This window comes from Oncorhynchus keta, chromosome 19, assembly GCF_023373465.1.
Source record: "Oncorhynchus keta strain PuntledgeMale-10-30-2019 chromosome 19, Oket_V2, whole genome shotgun sequence".
Lineage (NCBI taxonomy): Eukaryota > Metazoa > Chordata > Actinopteri > Salmoniformes > Salmonidae > Oncorhynchus > Oncorhynchus keta.
In genome coordinates this window covers 47,917,994-47,943,387 of record NC_068439.1, presented here as the reverse complement: position 1 = coordinate 47,943,387, position 25,394 = coordinate 47,917,994, and the positions used below count along the sequence as shown (strand labels likewise).

Sequence of the window (25,394 nt, the reverse complement as noted above, 5' to 3'; positions counted from 1 at the left end):
TCTGGAGCAGGTTTTCATCAAAGATCTCTTTGTATTTTGCTCCGTTCATCTTTTCCTGGATCATAGCCAGTCTCCCAGTCCCTGCCGCTAAAAAACGTCTCCCCAACAGGATGCTAACACCAGCATGCTTCACCGTAGAGATGGTGCCAGGTTTCCTCCAGACATTGTGCTTGGCATTCAGGCCAAAGAGATCAATCTTGTTTTCATCAAACCAGTTAATCTTGTTTCTCATGGTCTGAGTCTTTAGGTGCCTTTTGGCAAACTAAAACCAGGCTTTCGTGTGCCTTTTACTGAGGAGTGGCTTCGATCTGGCCACTCTACCATAAAGGCCTGATTGGTGGAGTGCTGCAGAGATGGTTGTCCTTCTGGAAGGTTCTCCCATCTCCACAGAAGAACTCTGGAGCTCTGTCAGAGTGACCATCGGGTTATTGGTCACCTCCCTGACCAAGGCCTTATTCCCCGATTGTTCAGTTTGGCCAGGCGGCAAGCTTTAGGAAGAGTGTTGGTGGTTCCAAACTTCTTCCATTTAAGAATGATGGAGGCCACTGTGTTTTTGTGGACCTTCAATGCTGCAGACATTTTTTTTGTGCCTCGACACAACCCCGTCTCTGACTTCTACAGACAATTCCTTCAACCTCATGGCTTGGTTTTTGCTCTAACATGTACTGTCAACTGTGTGAGCTTATATAGATAGACAGGTGTGTGCCTTTCCAAATCATAGCCAATCAGTTGAAGAAACGGGATGCATCTGAGCTCAATTTCGAGTCTCATAGCAAAGGGTCTGAATACTTAATAAATAAGGTATTTCTGATTTTTTTTATTTTTTATAAATTTGCAAAATACTTTAAAAACCTGTTTTTTGCTTTGTCATTTTGGGGCACTGTGTGTAGATTTATTTATTTGATTGTATCCATTTTAGAATAAGGCTGTAACGTAACAAAATGTGTCAAGTGGTCTGAAAACTTTCCAAATGCGCTGTATATGTCAATCTAGCAAGCCAGGTAACTAAAATCAACTTTCTAAACAATGTTTTGGTTTAGTTTTAGCTTATTAGCTAGCTATCTATCCAGCTTCTTAAATTTAGCAAATGTATTCATTATTGTAGGAAAATAAATTCACAACGAGATCATTATTTACAAGTTAATGGCAAGCTAATTACAGAAAATATTGTGCGATGACTGTGACGAAATAAAAGCATGGCATTCTACCTGGGAATTTTAGAACTTGTGCACTCATTGCAGTCTCAGTCAGGTAACCATGGCAACGGACCAAGCAACAGGGTCAGCGTAGCCTAGTGTTTAGAGCGTTGGATTAGTAACCGGAAGGTTGCAAGTTCAAACCCCCGAGCTGACAAGGTACAAATCTGTCGTTCTGCCCCTAAACAGGCATTTAACCCACTGTTCCCAGGCCATCATTGAAAATAAGAATGTGTTCTTAACTGACTTGCCTGGTTAAATAAAGGTTAAAAAAAAAAAAAGTTGAACTTTTTTCATCTGCCTGCAGCAAGGAAAATGACAGTCGAAGCGACAGTCTACAGACATTCCACAGGAGTATAAATTAAATGTTGCTTTGAACAGTGAGACTTGTCGCATTCTAACTGTCTCCATACATGTCGATAGACAAAGTATAAACCAGCCTGAAGATGGGCAGGGTTTGCAGTTTTGGGACTATTCTATTGGTGCCATCAGTTGTATTATTTTTATTATTTTTAATAGTATTTGAATCCAGATCTGATGGGAACCACATCAGGGCCAGCCACATCTGGGCCAGCCACACCCTAACCCATTCCCTGAGCTAAGCAGTTAGTCTCACTACACAATTATATTTACCACAAGACACACAATTAACACACACTTGTTAGCAATTTCTGTTATTCTTCTACAACACAGACTGTCAAAGCAAGTCAGGGGGAGAAAAATATATTTATTCAAAGAGAACAAATCAATAGTTGTTATACTGGAGAGTAGATGGTAGATGGTCATTCTTCCCTGGCCTCAATGCTTCTCCTTTGAACAAAGAGACAGGATGTAGTTTATACCCAAGCCTAGCCTGTGGTTGTTCAATTAGAATTCCTTGCCGTAAAATTGGGCCAATGGCCAAGTATTCAGTTTCAGGCTCAACGTATAGACAATTCAGACCAATGAGAACTTGCCACATCACATGTAGGTATGAGTCCCAGGCTGGAATTCTACCCGTGTCCCTGACCCATTAATCTTCAGTTCCCCATGACAAATAAACTATTTCCATTGATCATTCATTCGCCAGTACAGAAAAACAACTATCTTCCATTGATCGTTAATTCCCTCTTGACCTTTAGTCCTCTGCGTTGTGTATTTATCTTTGAATATTCTTACACGTCCAAACACACTTTTATGGCTTAGACCTAAGTGTTCCGTAGGGATTAACACAGTACAGACACAAAGCCCAAATTCAGACGCATACATAGTATTAGGCTCTTATAGGGGTTATTGAAACAAACATACACCCAAAGGCAGACGGCCATAAGTCATATGTTTTCCAACGGAATTCTCCTTTTTTGCAAGTTTAAGGGAATTAACCATCCCCAGTTGTTTTTAGTTTACTACAAGGCAATTGAGATGACGAAGAACAAATAACGGAGGAAATACTTCCTTCTTAACTCAAAACAGTGCACCATTTTTTTCCCACCGTCAACTTGAAACTTTGTGCTGGAGCTAGAAAGACAAGTGTTACTGCATGTTTATATATGTGTGTGTGTGTGTGTGTGTGTGTGTGTGTGTGTGTGTGTGTGTGTGTGTGTGTGTGTGTGTGTGTGTGTGTGTGTGTGTGTGTGTGTGTGTGTGTGTGTGTGTGTGTGTGTGTGTGTGTGTGTGTGTGTGTGTACAGTGGTTTCTGGTCATGCTATAGCCTGTCTCACTTCTCCTACAGAGGAATCCTCGGGACTGGAAACGGACTCTATGGGTATGGTTGCCATGTTGTCTGATGCCTTAGCCATTGAGGAAGGTACCCGGCTGAGTAATGGCTACGTACCGACGGCCGTAGGGCTGGGCCTGCCTCCCTGCATTGTTTCTTTCAATGTTTATCTATCAGTTAATCTGTTTGTTGACTGTTTCCTCTATTTGATGTTTGCTTGCCTGTGGTCTTTTCTATGGTCGGTTGTGTGTTTGTTTGGGTTGGGTTTGGGTTCCTTCCATCATCGGCTGTGTTTCTGATGTTTTATCTGGCCAACTCAACTCAACCGCTACAGTGTCTGTGAACTGCATTACTAACCCGGAGAGAATGCGCTGGCATGCTCTACTGTACTGTTCTGCTCTGTGATGTTGCTGCATGTGATGATGACTTGTGATGATTTACACTACATAACCAAAAGCATGTGGACACCTGCTCGTCGAACATCTCAATCAAAAATCAGCAAAGATTGACACCACTCCAGCCGACACTTGGCATTGTGCATGGTGATCTTAGGCTTGTGTGTTGCTGCTCGGCCATGAAGTTCCCAACGAACACAAATTTGAAGGGGTGTCCACATACTTTTGTATATAGTATATAAAGTGTATCATGTCATGTTATGGTATACTGGTAATGCATGGTCATTCATGGTTTCAGTGAATGGAGGAACTGTGATTACGTTATGTTTGGTAAGCATACGCCATGATGTTATAGTTTGATTAGTGCCATGAGAAAACTATTGCTCGTATATGCACTACTCGACAAATTGCATCCCAATATATTCATAGTGTTTCCCTGCAAGGCTGTGTGTGAGGCACATGATGGTGTCATGCAGAGGTCCGTTGGCACGCCACAGGCCAGAACGCCTGGTGCTGCTGGAAGCAACTCATTGATTTGAATGACTTCACTGACTTAATCCTTACACATTTGTTAGGCTCAGAACCATGAACATTACAGTAATCTACTGCGAAACGGGCATGATGTTCAAAAGCCGGTGCCTCAGGAATGGAAAAATATTGGCAGCAAAACATTACACATGAAGAACTTGCCTTTTAAAAGGAAAAAAACATCAAGGTCATTTCCAATGATATCACACTCATTTCAAGAGCTATTGCATGCTTATTTACATGCCAATTACAAAAGTCTAGTGCTACATACAAAATGTCACACAGACTAAATTCAGTGGTATTTGGATTTAGTTTGTGTCCCTTTTTTGTCCTAGATGAGTTGTTGTGGCAGACCACGCTGCCCCCCACGCTGCCCCCCACCACCACTACGACAGACCACCCCACCCCTGAACCAGACACCAGGCCCTTCAACAATAGCCCCTCCAATGAGTTCGACCTCACCGGGAAGAAACGCTTCACAGGTAGGCTACGGTATGGAGAAAAGTGATAACAGTAGTATGCGCAATGTGTGGGAGCATGCTTGCTTGCATGTATGTGTGCCTGATTGGGTGAATGCACCTCACATGCACGTGGGTGTGTGCTTGTAAGTGTGCTTGAGCTGTTTGTGTTTGAGTTGATGTAACATACCACTTGCGGTTATTTCAGCATCACTGTCTAAGAGCTTAGCCTTGTCATCTGTGGATTTAGACTTAACACTGTCATCACACCCCAATATCCTTATCTATATGATGGATCTCAGTTTAAACAGAGCTTAACCTCTTCAATCATACAGTAGTGAGTGATTTAAAAAATAATAATAATAATAATGGGGGGAAGCTTCTGTGAAGTCCCTCTAAATGCCAAAGAGAAAGGCCGTTTTTTTTCATAACATAAATAATGTTCATCCAGGCATCCAGCTGAAACACCTGCATGCGTTTGTGTTTGATTGAGTGAGCGTGCTCGCATTTTAAGTGTGTGTGTGTGTGTGTGTGTGTGTGTGTGTGTGTGTGTGTGTGTGTGTTTGTGTGCGCTTGTGTGCAACACGTGTGTCTCAGCCTTATAAATAATTATAGTCCTATTTGGTGTGTGTTCAGTTTTCTTTCACGGAGGAGAAATTAACTCTGGCTCTCTATATCTTGGCTCGTTCAGTCGCACATCATAAATACATTCACAGTTCTTGACTAGCGCCTATATTTACATGATTACCCCTGGGCCAAGGAAAATCCCTTTAGGTGAGGGAGTGTCATCTTTGCATTGGTCTGGCAGAACCATCAGAGTTGTATCTTCTTTCAGCTAACAGATGATATCCTGAAATGACCTCTAATGTTGTTTCACCCCTCCGTGACCCTCTCTTGCAGAGATTGACGGTCAATCATGGTCCTGGAAAGCTGTCTGCATTGTTTGCTGGGTTTTGTTCCAGCCCAATACTAACACAGCTGATTGAACTAATCCAGGTCCTTGGTCTAGATTGAAGAGCATGATTAGTGTTAGTGCTGGGCTGGAACAAAGGCACACTAGGGTTGCTAAACTTGCATCTGCAAGGAGGAACCCCCTTCTCTGGTCATGGTGTACATAATACATGGGACTGGGTCTGTGTGTAAAGTGTCACTGTGACAGGTTAGAGATTTGGAGACAACGGAGTTAGTTGAGAATGTTGTTGGTAGAACTAATGGTCGCACTGTAGGTACTTCCCAATGCCACTCGCATTGTAAGGGCCAGGGTCTTGACAGTTCAGGGTCCACATCATGACATGGGCGACAGTGGCAAAGTTGGATTGGCTTTGCATAGCCTAACTGTGGGGCTAGTTAGGGAACATCAATACATTTCACAATGTAAATGAGATGTTCACGTTGCACACCTTTTAGTTGTCTCATTAAATGCTTTCAATATTTGTATATGCATTTCTACAAGTTATAGTTGGTTTAAGGTTTTTAGGGCATTGACATTTAAAAATATATTCCCATGTACATTGTGTAATTTACGGATGGTCCCTGAGCATTACGATCAGGTCGCATGCAGCTGTGAGCCATTTTAATGATTACTTGGGTACTGCCAGCTGTGGGCATGTGGGCAGGATTGAAATAAACCCAACCCAAAGAAAGCTATTGCGGTACCTTTCATTCCGTGACATGCCATTTTTTCCTAAATATCTCGCAAATCTGTTTTGGACGAGACTGACTGTATGACCAAAATGACCCTATTTGCACTTTGTAGTCAATTTTGAAACTAGAATAAATGTTTCTGACTCATATCAATGCTACGTAAGCTGTTTCGAAAACGAGAAGTTGCTTACTACGTTCAGTTGCTCTTGAAGCGTCCTGCTGTCTCTTTACCATTCTAAAGTGCTTGCTTTGGCCTCGTCTGTCTCCTCCTCTGTCTGCTTTATCCACATCCACTCCTATCGCTGGAAAAACAGACTGAAACCCCCACACACTGAACAGGAATAAAACCAACATCTCTGATTACCCATTCCCCGTTAAGTTCCCCATTGGGGCGGCAGGGTAGCCTAGTGGTTAGAGTGTTGGACTAGTAACCTGAAGGTTGCGAGTTCAAACCCCTGAGCTGACAAGGTACAAATCTGTCGCTCTGCCCCTGAACAGGCAGTTAACCCACTGTTCCTAGGCCGTCATTGAAAATAAGAATTTGTTCTTAACTGACTTGCCTAGTTAAATAAAGGTTAAATAAAACATTTAAAAAATCACTCTCTCTCCCTCTGTCTCTCATGAAGGAGCCTCTCAGTGGTTGTTGGGCTCCTAATGATGATGATGTGTACATTCCTGCTGAGCCATCAGAGAGCGCCACTCACATCTCCCATGTGAATGTGTTGGCGTGGCATAGTTGGACAGTACCCTAACTGATGGGTCTCAGTAACAGCAGTGTTAACTGGTCTTGTTCACTATGAGGACCTGAGTTCGAAATGTGTCAGTGATACTGGACAGCCTTCGAAGCAAGGCTACCGGTTAGACCGGCGGATCCGGCCTGCAAGCCCAAACGGATCTGGCCCACGAGCCCATTCAATCCGGCCTGGGGGAGGTTTGTGTAAAAACATTATTACAAACAGGTCACTCTTCAAAGTTTAAAATAGATAGAAATTATGTAGAATAGGTCCATTATAACTGCCCTTATTCTGACCCGCAAATTTCTTTTGGACGAACAAATCGGTCTGCAAAAAAATCTGTGGAACCCTCTGCTTAATTTTGCAATCCCGATGTGGCCCTCGAGACGGAATTATTGCCCATCCCTGAGTTGGGCAGTACCACCAATTGGAACAGAATTGGTTCCAATTGTTTGGCTGGTGCACGATGCTTGAAACACCAGAGGCATGTGTGCTGAAAATGGTGTAGGCTTATGTGTTGACAGCATTGGATGAACGTCTTCTTTAATTACCATATTATTACAATGTTGTTACAACATTGGCCCCTGAACCAGGTCATCTAATCCAGCTAAACTATCCGGTGAGCCGAGGCCGGCGGACGCACAGCAAACACATCTGAAGCTCATTACATCTATTATAGAAATCCTAAGACAGAATGAAATAGAGTAAGAATAACAGTGAAATAATGAAAAAATATGAAACCCGCTGATATCAGCAGTGAGAGGAGAGGTCCCAGACAGCCAAACAAGGAGACCTACTCTCTCATATTTACGAGTTTAATATATCAGATCCAACACAGCAGCAGCCAGCTTTCTGACACGTCCACCATTCCTCTATCTGGAGGGGGTTTGACCATGCTAACTCAATTGACCAATCGTGTCAGTCAACTGTACTGGCGCCAGACAAAGGGTATTGGGTTCCTCTTTACAGGCCGACACATGTTATCTGAAGACTCGTATAGAGCGTATGATGTAAGTCAATGGAGGGTTACAAAAGGGAAGAAAAGTATAAAGTTATCCTCTCCCTTATGTTCGATTTGGCCTACACCGTTTATGTTCCGGGTCAATTTCATAAATATATGATTTTAACCTCTCAAAATGTATTTTCCAGTAGCTGAGAATGTACTCTTTAATATGTTTTCCCCCCTGAGTTGATAGACCCAACTGTAAAAAATGTTAAGTCAAATGTTTGAATACTGTACCAAATTCGTAAATCCATCAAATTACTACATACATTTTTATGACATTTATGAAATGTTTTGCTAGAATTCAGATCACTGTCCCTTCGGCCTCTGAACGTCACAGGGAAAACAAACGTATATCCTTGTGATCATCATGGATAGATCTTTACTGCACATAATACCAATTGTCTCTAGAACAAAGGTCAAGGTCAAATTGTCTTGAAAGGGTAGTGTTGATTAGTATTGATCAGCCTCTCAGCAACATAGGGAAATTATACATGAACTTATATATACAGTATGTGATAGGACAAACCGTTCAAAGTTTATATAGACCAAGGTCAAGATGAAATTGCAGGGGTCAAATTGCGGGTCAAATTGAACCAGAAAATTATGGATGTCGCTACCAGGTCAACTTTTTTTGTTTTCTTTTAAATTACATGTTTTACAAGTTTGAGACCCATACTTAGGAAAGTAGATGAAGGGTCATGGTGGAAAATTACATGAAATAGTATTTTAGTGATTCCGAACTGTTCCGGAACATAAAGGAAAGGGTTAAGAGCACTACATCTACTTCCTCAGAATGTAGTAGATCAAAAGATAGATATAGAAACACTATAGAAGACACAATATCTCAAAAGTAAGATACCATGTGGAAACAGACACATGTATACATCTAGAAAAGCACATACGCAGACAGACACATACATCAGAGTGTCCAGATATGTAGCTGTAAGGACATTATTAGATGTAGTTGAAACGTTCTCAAATCTATTGTATTCTTTAAAAAAGGAGAGTAGAAACCTTGTAGCCTTGTTGGACAGTGTCTGTTGGCTACAGTTGCCTGTCCCGAGTCGTGTGGTGGGGTGGGACTGAGTCCAGCCAAATTCCCATTCCCATCCCAACCATACTGAGAATTCTGGGAGTTCTGGAAGTGTTCACAGCTGTGTATGGATCCAACTGGCACTACAGTAGCGCCCACGGACACGAAGAACAACAGAAATACAGACAGAAAATCACCCAATGGGGAAGAAGAATGGGACCAGGGGTCTCACACGACCTGTTATGCAACGCAAGATCACCCACTCTGACTTCTCCTGAACTCCTTCTGTAGCTCAGTTGGTAGAGCATGGCGCTTGTAACGCCAGGGTAGTGGGTTCGATCCCCGGGACCACCCATACGTAGAATGTATGCACACATGACTGTAAGTCGCTTTGGATAAAAGCGTCTGATAAATGGCATATATTATTATTATTATTAGAGGGAACCCTAGTAGACTCAGTTATAAATGGAATAGATTGTAATATGACACTTTATTGCCCACCAGCAGATGTTAAAATATTGCCTTCTTGTATTAAAACCTCTATGCAGTCTTTTTAATTAAATCATTTTAAATCATCACTGTGTGTTGAATAAATCCAAATAAAATTATTTTCCTGAGTGTCCTTTTGCCATGGAAATGCTCAGTCTGATCGTGTGTGGGCGTGTCGATGCAAATTTGAAGGCGGTATATTTATATACACAACCCTTATTGGCGAATAGGGTCATTTAGAATCTAGAGCCTACCCCGCCTACACCTTCAAAGTAGTAGGATACATAAGCAAATAAAAGATGACTGGTCATTGGTCAGAATGATCACATCAGATTGTGATGTCATGATCTGGGCCAAAAACTCCATCCCACCTGAACAGATTAGGCATGATCATAATTTTCACAATTTCAACCTCATAGTGTGGAAATGTCATTTTTTTTTAAACATGTATTTAGCTGCACTGCCTCTTCAACATAATTATCTTATTGTTCAGTAAAAATGTAGACCGAAGAAAACATTGTGCTCTCCCAAGGGGTTTCTTGGTTGGTGTGTAAACCCAGCAATTATTGTACACAATTGATCAACCATCTTGCTTCTTTCCCATCCCTCCCTGCCATCCCTCTCTCCAGCTCCGTATGTGAACTTCATCCAGAAGGATCCGGGCGCTCCGTGTTCGCTGACGGAGGCTCTGGAATACCTACAGGTGGACGTCCTGGAAAACCTGCTCAAGAAAGACAGCCTGGCTACTAATCAGAAACAGCCGCCCAAAAACAAGCCCCACAACATCACGGTGGTCGCCATGGAAGGCTGTCACTCATTCGTCATCCTGGACTGGGCCATCCCACTGAAGGATGACATGGTGTCAGGTGAGTGGACTACAATGTCACGCAGGGTGACTAGCAAGCTTGGCCACATAGTGGGGTGTACTGTAGATACAATGTGAGAGGTGTGAAGAGTATTCTGTCAGTGCTTCAAGCAGTTAGTGTGCACTTATGCTGCAATTATTCGGATATTTTTTCATTAATTAGTCTTTTGACAAATCAGATCAGCTCTTAAAAAGATCTGATGTGATTGATCAAAAGACATATTAGTGGAAAATATATCAGAAATGGGATGCCTCTGTAAAGGTAGCCTATGTCTGACTTCAACTTTTCTATCCTGACCCATTTTATTATGGTTTTCAAAGGATCATAGCAGGTCAGCAGACATAATCGAATTATCACGTTTAAGGTAAGACACAGGTGCAGACAGTGTCGAAATAACAAAGTGTATTATTTGAACAGGGGCAGACAAAATAACAGGTCAAGGGCAGGCAGAGGTCAGTAATCTAGATTGGTGGGGCAAAGGTTCAGGATGGTAGGCAGGCTCAGGGTCAGGGCAGGTAGGCTCAGGGTCAGGGCAGGCAGCATGGTCAACAACGGGGAAACTAGGAAACAGGAACACTCGTGAGACAAGAACAGAGGGAAAACCACTGGTATGATAGACGAAACAAAACAATCTGGCCACAGACAAACAGAGAACACAGGTATAAATACACAGGGGACAATGGGGAAGCTGGGCGACACCTGGAGGGGGGGTGGAGACAATCACAAAGACAGGTGAAACAGATCAGGGTGTGACACTAACTAGTCAGCTGCTCGTTAGATTTTAGGGAGTCACCCAACCCCCAATGTTTTCGATGTCAGTAACCGAGTTTTGAGTACTGTAAAACTATATTTGATAGATCGAGGGATCCAGTGTGTAATGAGTGTGACTTGTGAACAGTGCTTCAGTCAGAGACATGGGTTCAGTCATCCAGAGAGAAGCTGTGTATTACCTTTGGCTCGCCAACAGAAGCTCCTAGTCCTGGAGTGGGCTGGGCCATTCTCTGATGTCTAAACCACATAGTATCGCAGACCTGCACCACTTTCTCTCTCTTTCCCACTATTTCGATCTCTCTCTCATTTCAATATACAGTATTTAACATCTTTGCTAAAAAATGGATGCAGTGCCTTAAAATGTATTCCAGAGATACATGTACATACATTTCCTCAAATGCATGTACTGTTTGTTATGCCTGACAATATTCCAGAAAGGCATGGCTATGACATCTATCTACAGGGTGGCCAAAGGGGTTCCTAATTCGCCTTCTTAAATTACTCTTTACATATTGATCAATGGAGACAATTGTTTGGGTCACCAAGCCAAAACTTTCCCAGTGATATAAGTAATTTAAATTGTGATGGTGAGTAAAAAAAACTAATATGTTGGATGTCACCTAATTTTAACATTCTGTCATAAAGAGTACAAGTTCAACTTCATGAAAAACACATTTTCCCCTCTTAAAAAATGTAATAAAAAGTGTGACTAGTACGTGCCTCTAGTATCACGGGCGCCAGGCTGTAAAAAAAATAAAAAATAATGTATAATCGTTTTTAGCGATTTTAACAAATTATACATTGTACACCGCTCCACAATATGTCAACGTGTAGGTCTAGGCTTTGTCCTTCCAATGAGTGGTATTATATGGCTCTACAGTGTATGGTTAGTGGTCTGCTAAATGGCATATATTATATTATGGTGTTATGGTGTGTTCATAACCAAGTGGGAAGTGAGAATTTACCACATCTGGGAAAAATTTTACAGAAATAACTAGTTAAATCAGCCATGAATCCTCTTGTGACCGGGGGAATTGAAGCTTGTTGTGTGCAACAGGAAGGGGCATTTGAATACAAGATTCAAAATAGTAATGTCAATTGGTAAAACATTTCTAGCCAAGTCTATCTATAGGTAACAGGGTTGATGTGTTATGCTCAACACGCTCAGTTTTTCACCACACAACACCAGAAAATTGTCAAAAAGTGTAGAACCAGCTCACCTGCTTTTACACTATGATTTGAGTATTAGATGGTCAATGTTAATTTAAAAAAAAAAGTGTTTTACTTTGTTTATTGAATTTTCAACACCAGCATTTACAAAATAATTGCACTTGTAAGTTATTTGGTAGTAATATAAAACAACTCAACACATCAAAGACAACAATACAGCAAAACAGAGAGAGAGACAGACATAAAAACATACAAACACCAAAAAAATAAATAAAATGTAATTTAAAAAACAAGAGAAAAAAATATATATATTGATACAGTTGTTATAGGTCAACAAGCACAGATAATAACATCCGAGATGTCGTCACTAATATGTAAATATACATCACTCTGGAACTGCAGGAAAATGTAGTTGTTTAACATTTTTATTTTACCTTTATTTAACTAGGCAAGTCAGTTAAGAACAAATTCTTATTTTCAATGACAGCCTAGGTTGGTTTCTGGAAAGACATCTTTAACACACTCTCAGAATTAAGAGTGTGTCATTCTGCCCCTGCCTGTTCAGGGGCAGAATGACAGATTTGTACCTTGCCAGCTCAGGGATATGAACTTGCAACCTTTTGGTTGCTAGTTCAACGCTCTAACCACTAGGCCGCCCCATAAGAAAATATAAGAAAAGAAGGGAGCCCATATTGCATAGAATTTGTCTACAGACCCATTGAGTGTGTGTTTTATTTTTTTCAACTTTATGCAATTCAAAATGGATTTAATCCAAAGAGTATGAGTAGGAGGTGCAGAGGATTTCCATCTATGTAACATTAATCGTCTCGCTAACAAAGTGACACAGACAATTACATCCTTTTTAATTTTGGTCAGTTGTATTGTGGGTAAGGAAACCCCAAATAGTGTAATAAAAGGGTCTGGCTAGATCTGTGTGCCGCTTAATTCTGAGTGTGTTAAAGATGTCTTTCCAGAAACCAACAAGAGATGGGCAACACCAAAACATGTGTGCATGATTAGCAGGAGACTGATTACATCGTACACAATTAGGGTTCACATCCTTGTCAATTTTGAATAATCTTTCTTTGGTCCAGTGGGCCCTATGAATGAGTTTGCTATGTTTGCTATGAATGCTATGAATGAGTTTGCTATGTACCCTTTTGAGTGCCCCTTCCCATAGTTCATCAGATATTTCCTCACCCAGTTCCTCCTCCCATGAGGATGTAATATTGTTTAATGAGATGGTTTGCTGTGAGCAAATTTGACTATAGATTATTGACGAGGTGCCTTTCAGAGTAGAAAGTGGGATAAGAAATGTGTCAAACTGTGTTTCACAAGGAAGGGTGGGGAATCCTTGATCTTTGCTGTGGACATAACTCCGGACTTGTAAGAACCTAAAGAAATGATTTCTGGGAAGACAGAATTTAGCTTATAATTGTTCAAACGTACTAAATGTATTGTTAATATGCAGATCCCTGAATCTTTTAATACCGAGACTAGACTATGTTGAGAAAGCACCATCAACCATAGATGGGGGAAAAGCTGGGTTTGAGGCCACCGGATCCAAAGAAGAGGTTGTCTGGAACCCAAAGTGGCGCCGAAATTGATTCCAGATCTTCAATGTTGTTTTGACACATATATTTTTGGTGAAGGAGGAGTAAGGGTCTGTAACGGAGGAGTGAGCGAGGGAAGACAATGCTGCCGGTATAGATGAGGCGACCTCCATCTCGAGACAAATTGGGGTTGGGAATATCTCTCTGCTCTGCAACCAGTACTGAATGATCCTAATGTTAGCGGCCCAATAATAGAATCTGTAGTCTGGTAGAGCTAGACCGCCGTCTGGTTTGGGCCTCTGCAAAGGCTGTTTTTGTATCCTGGGGTGCTTTTTGTCCCATATAAAGGGCAGTATTAGGCCATCGATCTTTTTGAAAAATGTATTGGGAAGAAAAATCTGAAGGCACTAATAGAGATATAAGAATTTAGGGAGAGTATTCATTTTAATATCATTAATTATTGCGACTAAGGAGAGGTGTAGCAAAGAACAACGTTCCAAATCGTCCTTAGTACAGGTTGAAAGAGGAGCAAAGTTGGCATGAAAAAGGTTTTCAAATCTGATTGTGAGATGTACCTCGAGATAAATATATCTACTGTGAGCAATTTTAAATAGCAAGTTATGTAAAGGGGAATTTTATGCGGCCATATTAAGCTGCATCAATTCTCTTTTACTGAGATTCAGTTTTTACCCTAATAAGTGATCGAAGGATGCAAAAGTGGCATGGGCAGCAAGAACAGAGGCAGAAAGGTTGGATGTGTATAATAATAAATCCTCTGCATATAGAGACAGTTTTTGTTTGTGTCCGTATCTGACTATACCTTTGATGAGGGGGTTGGAGCGAAGCGAATTGCAAGTGGTTCTATGGCGAGGGTAAACAGTAATGGACTTAAAGGGCAACCCTGGCGTGTTGATCGTTGCAAAGGGAAGCAATCTGATTGAGTGTTATTAGTCCTGACAGAGGCTTGAGGGGATGAGTACAGAAGTCTTATCCAAGTCATGGATTTGGAGCCAAAGCCAAATTTATTTAGAGCGTAAAAAAAGGTATTTCCATTCCACCCGGTCAAACGCTTTCTCCGCATCCAGGGATATAATGGCTTCAGAGGTATTGGCGACAGAAGGATTATATATAATATTAAATCATCGTTGAAGATTGAAGAATGAGTGTCTATTTTTAATAAATCCGGAGAGATAATTGATGGGAGGACTGTTTCCAGACGCGTTGCCAGAAGTTTGGCTAGAATTTTATAGTCAAAATTTAGCAGGTTAATTGTACGGTATGATACACAGTCAAGAGGGTCTTTGTTTTTTTAAGAATAAGACAAATGGTTGCCTGAGTGAGAATCTGTGGGAGAGCACCATTTACAAATGCTTCATTGTACATTTAAATTAGAATAGGGGCTATTTTGGAGATAAACTTTTTATAAAACTCTGCTGAGTAGCCATCAGGCCCTGAGCTTCTCCCAGATTAAAGGGATTTGACAGCATTCGCAATTCTTCAACTTCTTGCCTTACTCTGAAATGAGGAATGGAACACCTGACTCACCCATGCTCTAATTTTTTTTAACCAAATCCCGTCTGACCGAAGGCACAGCAAGTGAGTGGAAGAAATCCTCCAATTCCAATGCATCCACATTACTTTCAGAAGTATATAGAGACTGGTAAAATCTCTTGAACTCATCATTGATCCCCCTAGGGTCTAATGATATCCGAGACGATGTACAAATTTTAGGAATCTGAAATGATGATGATAGTTGACGTAACTTGTGAGCTAATAATTTACTGGCATTATCTCCTTGTAAGTGCACCTAGACTTGATAAGTAGTTCAGTAACCTGGTCTGGTAATAATGTGTCAAATTCTGCTTGCAAAGTTAAACGTTCCAAATAAATAGCCGGAGAATGTGAAACGGCATAAATGTAATCTAATTGGGCAATACAGCGTGTTAACATAGATAGCCTATCCTTATTCAGTTTGTTCTCAAGTGTGGTGCAGGAAATAATTTCACCTCTGATATAAGCTTCCAAAGTTTCCCAAAGAGTAGACGCAGAGATGTTTTTCTATTTGTGATCATGAAAGTCGATTTGACTCAAAACAAAATTGACAAAGTGTTCATTCCCGAGCAGTTGAGTATTGAGCCGCCAAGGCGGTCACTCACAGATTGTCAACAGTTTGAAAGACTGCTTCCATAGTAACAGGGGCGTGGTCAGATAAAACAATTGGATTATATGAACATGAAGATATGGAATGGAGAAGCCTGTCATCTACAAGGAAGTAGTCTATGCACGTAAAAGGGTGGTGAACCGTTGAGGAACAAAAGAGTATGCTTTTCCAGATAGATTAAACATTCTCCAAGGATCTGAGACTGCGAATTCAGACATATAGGTTCGGACAACTCTAGGTGAGGTTGATAAGGTGGTAGGTTTAGTGGAGGATCGATCCAAATGTGGGTCTAACCAACAGTTAAAGTCACCACCTAAGATCAACATATGGGAAGACATATCTGGGAGTGTAGAGAAAATCCATTTTTTTTAAAATCACCATTGTCCCAATTAGGAGCATAAATATTAACGAGAAGTACGTTCGTATTGAGCAGCCTACCACTGACATTTATGTACAGTGCCTTGCGAAAGTATTCGGCCCCATTGAACTTTGCGAACTTTTGCCACATTTCAGGCTTCAAACATAAAGATATAAAACTGTATTTTTTTGTGAAGAATCAACAACAAGTGGGACACAATCGTGAAGTGGATTATTGGATATTTCAAACTTTTTTAACAAATCAAAAACTGAAAAATTGGGCATGCAAAATTATTCAGCCCCCTTAAGTTAATACTTTGTAGCTCCACCTTTTGCTGTGATTACAGTTGTAAGTCGCTTGGGGTATGTCTCTATCAGTTTTGCACATCGAGAGACTGAAATTTTTTCCCATTCCTCCTTGCAAAACAGCTCGAGCTCAGTGAGGTTGGATGGAGAGCATTTGTGAACAGCAGTTTTCAGTTCTTTCCACAGATTCTCTATTGGATTCAGGTCTGGACTTTGACTTGGCCATTCTAACACCTGGATATGTTTATTTTTGAACCATTCCATTGTAGATTTTGCTTTATGTTTTGGATCATTGTCTTGTTGGAAGACAAATCTCCGTCCCAGTCTCAGGTCTTTTGCAGACTCCATCAGGTTTTCTTCCAGAATGGTCCTGTATTTGGCTCCATCCATCTTCCCATCAATTTCAACCATCTTCCCTGTCCCTGCTGAAGAAAAGCAGGCCCAAACCATGATACTTCCACCATGTTTGACAGTGGGGATGGTGTGTTCAGGGTGATGAGCTGTGTTGCTTTTACGCCAAACATAACGTTTTGCATTGTTGCCAAAAAGTTCAATTTTGGTTTCATCTGACCAGAGCACCTTCTTCCACATGTTTGGTGTGTCTGCCAGGTGGCTTGTGGCAAACTTTAAACAACACTTTTTACGGATATCTTTAAGAAATGGCTTTCTTCTTGCCACTCTTCCATAAAAGCCAGATTTGTGCAATATACGACTGATTGTTGTCCTATGGACAGAGTCTCCCACCTCAGCTGTCGATCTCTGCAGTTCATCCAGAGTGATCATGGGCCTCTTGGCTGCATCTCTGATCAGTCTTCTCGTTGTATGAGCTGAAAGTTTAGAGGGACGGCCAGGTCTTGATAGATTTGCAGTGGTCTGATACTCATTCCATTTCAATATTATCGCTTGCACAGTGCTCCTTGGGATGTTTAAAGCTTGGGAAATCTTTTTGTATCCAAATCCGGCTTTAAACTTCTTCACAACAGTATCTCGGACCTGCCTGGTGTGTTCCTTGTTCTTCATGATGCTCTCTGCGCTTTTAACGGACCTCTGAGTCTATCACAGTGCAGGTGCATTTATACGGAGACTTGATTACACACAGGTGGATTGTATTTATCATCATTGGTCATTTAGGTCAAAATTGGATCATTCAGAGATCCTCACTGAACTTCTGGAGAGAGTTTGCTGCACTGAAAGTAAAGGGGCTGAATAATTTTGCACGCCCAATATTTCAGTTTTTGATTTGTTAAAAAAGTTTGAAATATCCAATAAATGTCGTTCCACTTCATGATTGTGTCCCACTTGTTGTTGATTCTTCACAAAAAAATACAGTTTTATATCTTTATGTTTGAAGCCTGAAATGTGGCAAAAGGTTGCAAAGTTCAAGGGGGCCGAATACTTTCGCAAGGCACTGTATCTACCATGGGGATCTGCGATCACATTAGAACGGTATCAATCTGTGAAGTAAAATAGATTGATCGTGAAGAAATCACAACTATGAAATAATACATATGGAATCAAGCAGTAACCAAGTAGTAACCAAAAAAATGTTAAACAAATCAAAATATACTTGATATTTGAAATACTTAAAAGTAGCCACACTTTGCCTTGATAACAGCTATACACACTCTTGGCATTCTCTCAACCAGCTTCATGAGGTAGTCACCTGGAATGCTTTTCCAACAGTCTTGCAGGAGTTCCCACATATGCTGAGTACTTGTTGGTTGCTTTTCCTTCACTCTGCGGTCCAACTCATCCCAAACCATCTCAATTGGGTTGAGGTCAGGTGATTGTGGAGGCCAGGCCATCTGATGCAGCACTCCATCACTCTCATTCTTGGTCAAATAGCCCTTACACAGCCAGGAGGTGTGTTTTGGGTCAGTGTTCTGTTGAAAAACAAATGATAGTCCCACTAAGCGCAAACCAGATGGGATGGCATATCAGTGCAGAATGCTGTGGTAGCTATGCTGGTTAAGCGTACCTTGAATTCTAAATAAATTACTGACAGAATCACCAGCAGAGAAACCGCAACCGCAACACACCTGCAAAAACTTTACGGTGCAAAACTTCATGGTGGGAACCACACATGCGGAGATCATTCATTCATCTACTCCGCGTCTCACAAAGACACGGCGGTTGGAACCAAAAATCTATCATTTGGATTCATCAGACCAAGGACAGATTTCCACCGGTCTAATGTCCATTGCTTGTGTTTCTTGGGTCAAGCAAGTCTCTTATTATTATTGGTGTCCTTTAGTAGTGTTGTCTTTGCAGCAATTCAAACATGAAGACCTGATTCACACAGTCTCCTCTGAACAGTTGATGTTGAGATGTGTCTGTTACTTGAACTCTGTGATGCATTTATTTGGGCTGCTATCAAAGGTGCTGTAATTTCTTATCCTCTGCAGCAGAGATAACTCTAGGTCTTCCTTTGCTGTGGCGGTCCTCACGAGAGCCAGTTTCACCATAGCGCTTGATAGCTTTTGCGGCTGCACTTGAAGAAACTTTAAAAGTTCTTGACATTGACTTGCATTCATGTCTTAAAGTAAGGATGACTGTCATTTCTCTTTGCTTATTTGAGCTATTCTTGCCATAATATGGACTTGGTCTTTTACCAAATAGGGCTATTTCTGTATACCAACCCTACCTTGTCACAATACAACTAATTGGCTCAAACGCATTAAGAAGGAAAGAAATTCCACAAATGTACTTTTAGCAAGGCACACCTGTTAATTGAAATGCATTCCAAGTGACTACCTCATAAAGCTTGTTGAGAGAATGTCAAGAGTGTGCAAAGCTGTCATCAAGGCAAAGGGTGGCTACTTTGAAGAATATAAAATATAAAATGCATTTTTTTGGTTACTACATGATTCCATATATGTTGTTTCATAGTGTTGTCTTCACTGTTATTCTACAATGTAGAAAATAGTAAAAAATAAAGAAAAACTCAACAAAATCTTTCTAAAGATTTTTAGCAAATATTTTGATAAATACATGTGAAAATGTATCTGAAAATATATTCTAAAATACATTTTTAATGTACTTCAGATTGTATTTTGAAATACGTTAAACACACAATGCATTTAATATATATTGTGATATACATTTTACATACATTTATATATATATGTTGTAATATATGTTGGAATGCATTTTTTTAACACATTATTTGGCCAATATGAAATATTTCACGTTTTCTCATTTTTATTCCCTTGTGGGGTGCGTTGTCAGAAAGATGAGCAAAGTAAAGAGGAAACAAAGAGAGGGAGAGAGAGGCAGCAGGGTTGAGAGAGAATGAAAGCGTGAGGAGAGAAGGATACAGTAAGTGAGTGACAGGCTGCACCAGTGCTTCTGTTTTCACACTTCTGATTACAAAATATAGTCATAGAGAAAAAATTAAAGAGAGGGAGAGAAAGAGGGATCAACACAATCAGAAAGCAAGAGTGGTGCCTGTGGTAGTGGTTCCCTCCTCCTCCTCCCCTCCACCTTGAGCCAGCTGTGTTGGCCAGGCTCCAGAAAAAATATGAACACATAGGAGCTAGATGTGGCAGGGAGCACCGCCCTTGTAGAGTTTCCACTGGCTGAGTGGCATGATCTGAGCATTCCATGACCTCAGTACTCACGTACTGGCCTGGGGCTTTATGGAGGTTTACCCTTCTGTGTGTGAGAGGAGAGGCAAAACAAGAGGTGAGAAACAGAGAAACAGATTGTCTCTGTATGTGTAGTGGTTGGCAGATCCACAATGTGACTTACTGTGGCTGTCTCTAGTTTAAAACCACTGATACCTCAAATTAGTTGGGATCGTTCTTCTGCCTCCAATCACTCTCCTGTCAAATAAAATATTTCCTCTCTAACATCAGACCACCCTTACCTTGGGCTACACATCAAAACCAACATGGACACATTTTATTTCTCCTTCTCAAACTTTAAAATGGATCCATGTTTGATCCATCCCCTCTCTAACCTCTGGTGACATTTGGCCCCTGACCCACGCCTTGTGTGTGACCCCTGCAGGCTACATGGTCCACAGTGCCTCATACGATGACGTCCTTAACAACAGGTGGTCCTCCAGTGCATCCAGCGGCTCACATCTGGCTGTCGAAAACCTCAAACCTAACTCCAGGTGAGAATATGCTCTCTGTGTGTGTGCGAGTGTTTACGGCGTCTTTCACAATGGGCTGCTTATACAAACAAAGGATTTGCGAGATGTTACGGCTCATATATTCTTTACCCATGTGTGTGCGTCTGGGGAGGTGTTTGCCTGCGTGTTTGCGTCTGTGTGTAAGTATTTGTAACTATAAATCAAATCAAAATGTATTCATCACATGCACAGAATGCAGCTTGCGCAGACTTTACAGTGAGTTGCTCGCTTATGAAACATTCCCATCGATGCAGCGTTTAAAAAATAATAATACGACATAAAATAGTAACCAACATGAAATGAATCAAATAAAATAGACAAGAATGAAGCTACAGTATATACAGGGAGTCCCAGTACAGGATCAATGTGCAGAGATACAAGGTACTTGAGGTAGATATGTACATGAAGGCAAGGTAATGTGACTAGGCACCCGGATAGATACAGTAATAATTAGAGTAAAATAAAGAACAGAGTTGCAGCAGCATATGATGAAATCAAATCAAATCAAATTGTATTTGTCACATACACATGGTTAGCAGGTGTTAATGCGAGTGTAGCGAAATGCTTGTGCTTCTAGTTCCGACAATGCAGTAATAACCAACAAGTTATGAGTGTAAAATGAGTGTAAAAGTGTGTGTGTGAGGGTGTGCATGCGTGTATGTATTTGTGTTTGTATCGTGCCGGTGTGCGTATAGGTCAGCAGAGGGTCCTCAAAGGAAGAAAGGGAGGACCATCCTCCTTAGTGGATTTCAGAAAAAAAACTTTTCAGATAATACTACACTAAGTATATTCACATCACCAAATAATTGGTTAAAACACACTGCTTTGCTATGAAGGTCTACAGTAATGTCGTGACGTGACTATCATTAATGTGATGATGGCTATTTTATCAAATCAATTAACTGTGTTTAATTATTAAATGAATCATGTAACAATTAACTCATTAGTAACTTGGGGCATAACGGAAAAAGTTTGTTTAATGAGTTACCGTTTCCCGAATTAACAAAAAAATATATCAGAATATATCGTTATTGTCACGTTCTGACCTTTATTTCCTTTGTTTTGTATTCATTATTTAGTATGGTCAGGGCGTGAGTTGGGGTGGGCAGTCTATGTTTGATTTTCTATGATTTGGGGATTTCTATGTTTCGGCCTAGTATGGTTCTCAATCAGAGGCAGGTGTCATTAGTTGTCTCTGATTGAGAATCATACTTAGGTAGCCTGGGTTGCACTGTTTGTTTGTGGGTGATTGTCTATATTGATTGCTTGTTTCGGCACAGTTCTCATTAGCTTCACAGTTGTTATTTCGTTTATTGTTTTTGTATAGTGTTTCAGTGTTCAGTGTTTGCTTTATTAAAATTCATGATGAACACATACCATGCCACATTTTGGTCCTCCGATCCTTCTCGCCTCTCCTCTTCAGATGAAGAGGAGGACGACCGTGACAGTTATCATATTAGTCATCCATTAATTATTATTACCTCATATCAGTCTCGTTCTGAACGTCGTTGACTTCAAATCTGCATGAACCCTAGTCTAAATGCAGATTCAGCAATATAAAAAATTGGCTTAATTATTTATTTACTAACTAACTAAATAATCACACAGAATGACAATCACACACACAGGATAGATTATACGTTGATTACTAACATAATACAATGGGAAGTCCTTAGTGGACTAACCCGATATGGCGGCTTGGTACACAATGAAAAGGGAGGGGCATGTAAAGGAGAGGGAGAGACTGTAAGGATTGGAGGGAGGGAGTGTCGTAAGTGGGATATAAATATCTGGATGGGACAAATGTTGGTTTGTCTGATTACAGCTGTACAGAACCTCTGGGAAGAATTAAAATTGGTTAAAGATTCTCTAGTGTCCGCGAGTTATTTACTCTGAAAAATAAGAGCATAACAATAGTAATATGAATACTTTGCACATGAACGACCGCTCATTCGAAAATAATTGCAATGTGTATATATATTTACGTGTATATCTTTGTCATCTCTCTGTTGAAATCGCCCGGTCCGTCTGTGGAGAGTAGTTTGATAGAAGTTTGTCAACCAAAGACTCCTTTGTGGTTGTAGCTTCTAGGTCTAACAGTGTCTGTTAGAACGGTTCCTCCAGAGACGTACCACACGGTGTTCAGAGAGGCTTGTTAGAATAGATCTTTTAGAGGTTTCTATGGTGGTGAAAGGAAACTGTGCTTTGTCTTCGGCCAAGTTTCCTAGGCTAACAGTACTTAAACAGCTGCAGACTGAATGTTCCTGTGTAGTCTTCATCTTCTTCACTCAGGAGTTTCAGAGGGTCTTACCATATTTGTGGACTTGTAGTTTTTAATCCATTTCATGAAGTGTGGACCAAATCCTCACGTTCTCTGGTCTCAATGGTTGATTATTCAGGGTACAGCTAGGATCACTTACCACACCGGCAGCGACCCGACATTTTTCGGTCTGTGGTAAATTTCATTAGCAGTCCTTTTATGCACTCTGGAAAAATGGGGCATTCCATCCTGTTGACATAATGTCTGTGCTCACGTGGACGTGGTTACTGACTTGGTAAAACTTTCTATGACAAATTTTATCTCATTTCGAAGGCTAAAATCATCTTGCTATCTTTTCACAAAGAGGTTTATATTTAATCATATAAGAAACAACATTTAGATGTAAACCTGACCCTTTGAATGTGTACACTTTCAGAGATATAGTTATTTAGTTAAACCATCCTTAAAGATATCACAACTGATTTGACATGATTATTGATTGGAGCCCCAACAACCATTTCCCACATTATTTATTTTAGAAATATTGTTTCAATATCCCATCTTTTGATGTTAAAATACTGCAACGCTTCTCTCTGTTGTAACACTCAGACATTCCACTCTCAAGAGAGAGAGGAGGGCTCTCTTCGATCCTTACCTTGGAGGGAAAGTCATGACAGTAGCTTCAACTAGCTTCCGTCCTCTTCGGGGACATTAACTTCAATACAAAACCTAGGAAGCTCAGGGTTCTCACCCCGTTCCATAGATTTACACAGTAGTTATGACAACTTCCGGAGGATGTCCTCCAACCTCTTAGAGCTCTTGCAGCATGAACTGACATGTTGTCCACCCAATCAAAGGATCAGAGAATGAATGTAGTAAGCATAAGCATAAGTTACAGCTAGCTAGCACTGCAGTGCATAAAATGTGTAATAGAAATAAGGCCATGCTCATAAAAAAAATAATTGTCATTGGCGTGTGTATTGTGTGTGCGTGTGCGTGTGCGTGTGCGTGTGCGTGTGCGTGTGCGTGTGTGTGTGTGTGTGTGTGTGTGTGTGTGTGTGTGTGTGTGTGTGTGTGTGTGTGTGTGTGTGTGTGTGTGTGTGTGTGTGTGTAGTGTTTCTGAATGTGTGAGGGTTTGTAGTGTTTCTGAATGTTGTGAGGGTTTGTAGTGTTTCTGAATGTTGTGAGGGTTTTGTGTGGGAGTGACAATGTAGTGTGTTGGTATATGGTCTGTACAGTTGGAAGTCGGAAGTTTACATACACTTAGGTTGGAGTCATTAACACTCATTATTCAACCACTCCACAAATGTCTTGTTAACAAACTATAGTTTTGGCAAGTATGTTAGGACATCTGCTTTGTGCATGACACAAGCAATTTTTACAATAATTGTTTACAGACAGATTATTTCACTTATAATTCACAATTCCAGTGGTTCACAAGTTTACATACACTAAGTTGACTGTGCCTTTAAACAGATTGGAAAATTCCAGAAAATGATATCATGGCTTTAAAAGCTTCTTATAGGCTAATTGACATACAGTGCCTTGCGAAAGTATTCGGCCCCCTTGAACTTTGCGAACTTTTGCCACATTTCAGGCTTCAAACATAAAGATATAAAACTGTATTTTTTGTGAAGAATAAACAACAAGTGGGACACAATCATGAAGTGGAACTTTTTTAACAAATCAAAAACTGAAAAATTGGGCGTGCAAAATTATTCAGCCCCCTTAAGTTAATACTTTGTTCAAGTTCAAGGGGGCCGGATACTTTCGCAAGGCACTGTATATATTTTTTTATTATTTTATTTTTGCATTTTCCAATTAAGAACATTCAAAACAAAAGTGAAAAGATATTAGACAACGATAAGACAAAGTGACAGTAACAGACGAGCGTAACAAAAAAATAATGATCATTATATATACATTACATTACATTTACATTTAAGTAATTTAGCAGACGCTCTTATCCAGAGCGACTTACAAATTGGTGCATTCACCTTATGACATCCAGTGGAACAGCCACTTTACAATAGTGCATCTAAATCTTTTTAGATGAGAAGGATTACTTTATCCTATCCTAGGTATTCCTTAAAGAGGTGGGGTTTCAGGTGTCTCCGGAAGGTGGTGATTGACTCCGCTGTCCTGGCGTCGTGAGGGAGTTTGTTCCACCATTGGGGGGCCAGAGCAGCGAACAGTTTTGACTGGGCTGAGCGGGAACTGTACTTCCTCAGTGGTAGGGAGGCGAGCAGGCCAGAGGTGGATGAACGCAGTGCCCTTGTTTGGGTGTAGGGCCTGATCAGAGCCTGGAGGTACTGAGGTGCCGTTCCCCTCACAGCTCCGTAGGCAAGCACCATGGTCTTGTAGCGGATGCGAGCTTAAACTGGAAGCCAGTGGAGAGAGCGGAGGAGCGGGGTGACGTGAGAGAACTTGGGAAGGTTGAACACCAGACGGGCTGCGGCGTTCTGGATGAGTTGTAGGGGTTTAATGGCACAGGCAGGGAGCCCAGCCAACAGCGAGTTGCAGTAATCCAGACGGGAGATGACAAGTGCCTGGATTAGGACCTGCGCCGCTTCCTGTGTGAGGCAGGGTCGTACTCTGCGGATGTTGTAGAGCATGAACCTACAGGAACGGGC

At 40.9% G+C, this 25,394-nt stretch overlaps 1 protein-coding gene across 1 annotated transcript in view; it reads left to right on the top strand.

Moving 5' to 3' along the window:
• The window catches only part of LOC118397706 (fibronectin type III domain-containing protein 1), an 83,442-nt gene that overhangs the window by 40,137 nt on the left and 17,911 nt on the right, over positions 1-25,394 (top strand). Inside the window, exons 15-18 of the mRNA XM_052468944.1 lie at positions 2,908-2,940; positions 4,151-4,297; positions 9,809-10,045; positions 20,375-20,483. Coding sequence (XP_052324904.1) covers positions 2,908-2,940; positions 4,151-4,297; positions 9,809-10,045; positions 20,375-20,483 — 526 coding nt within the window. The remainder of the gene's footprint in view (positions 1-2,907; positions 2,941-4,150; positions 4,298-9,808; positions 10,046-20,374; positions 20,484-25,394) is intronic.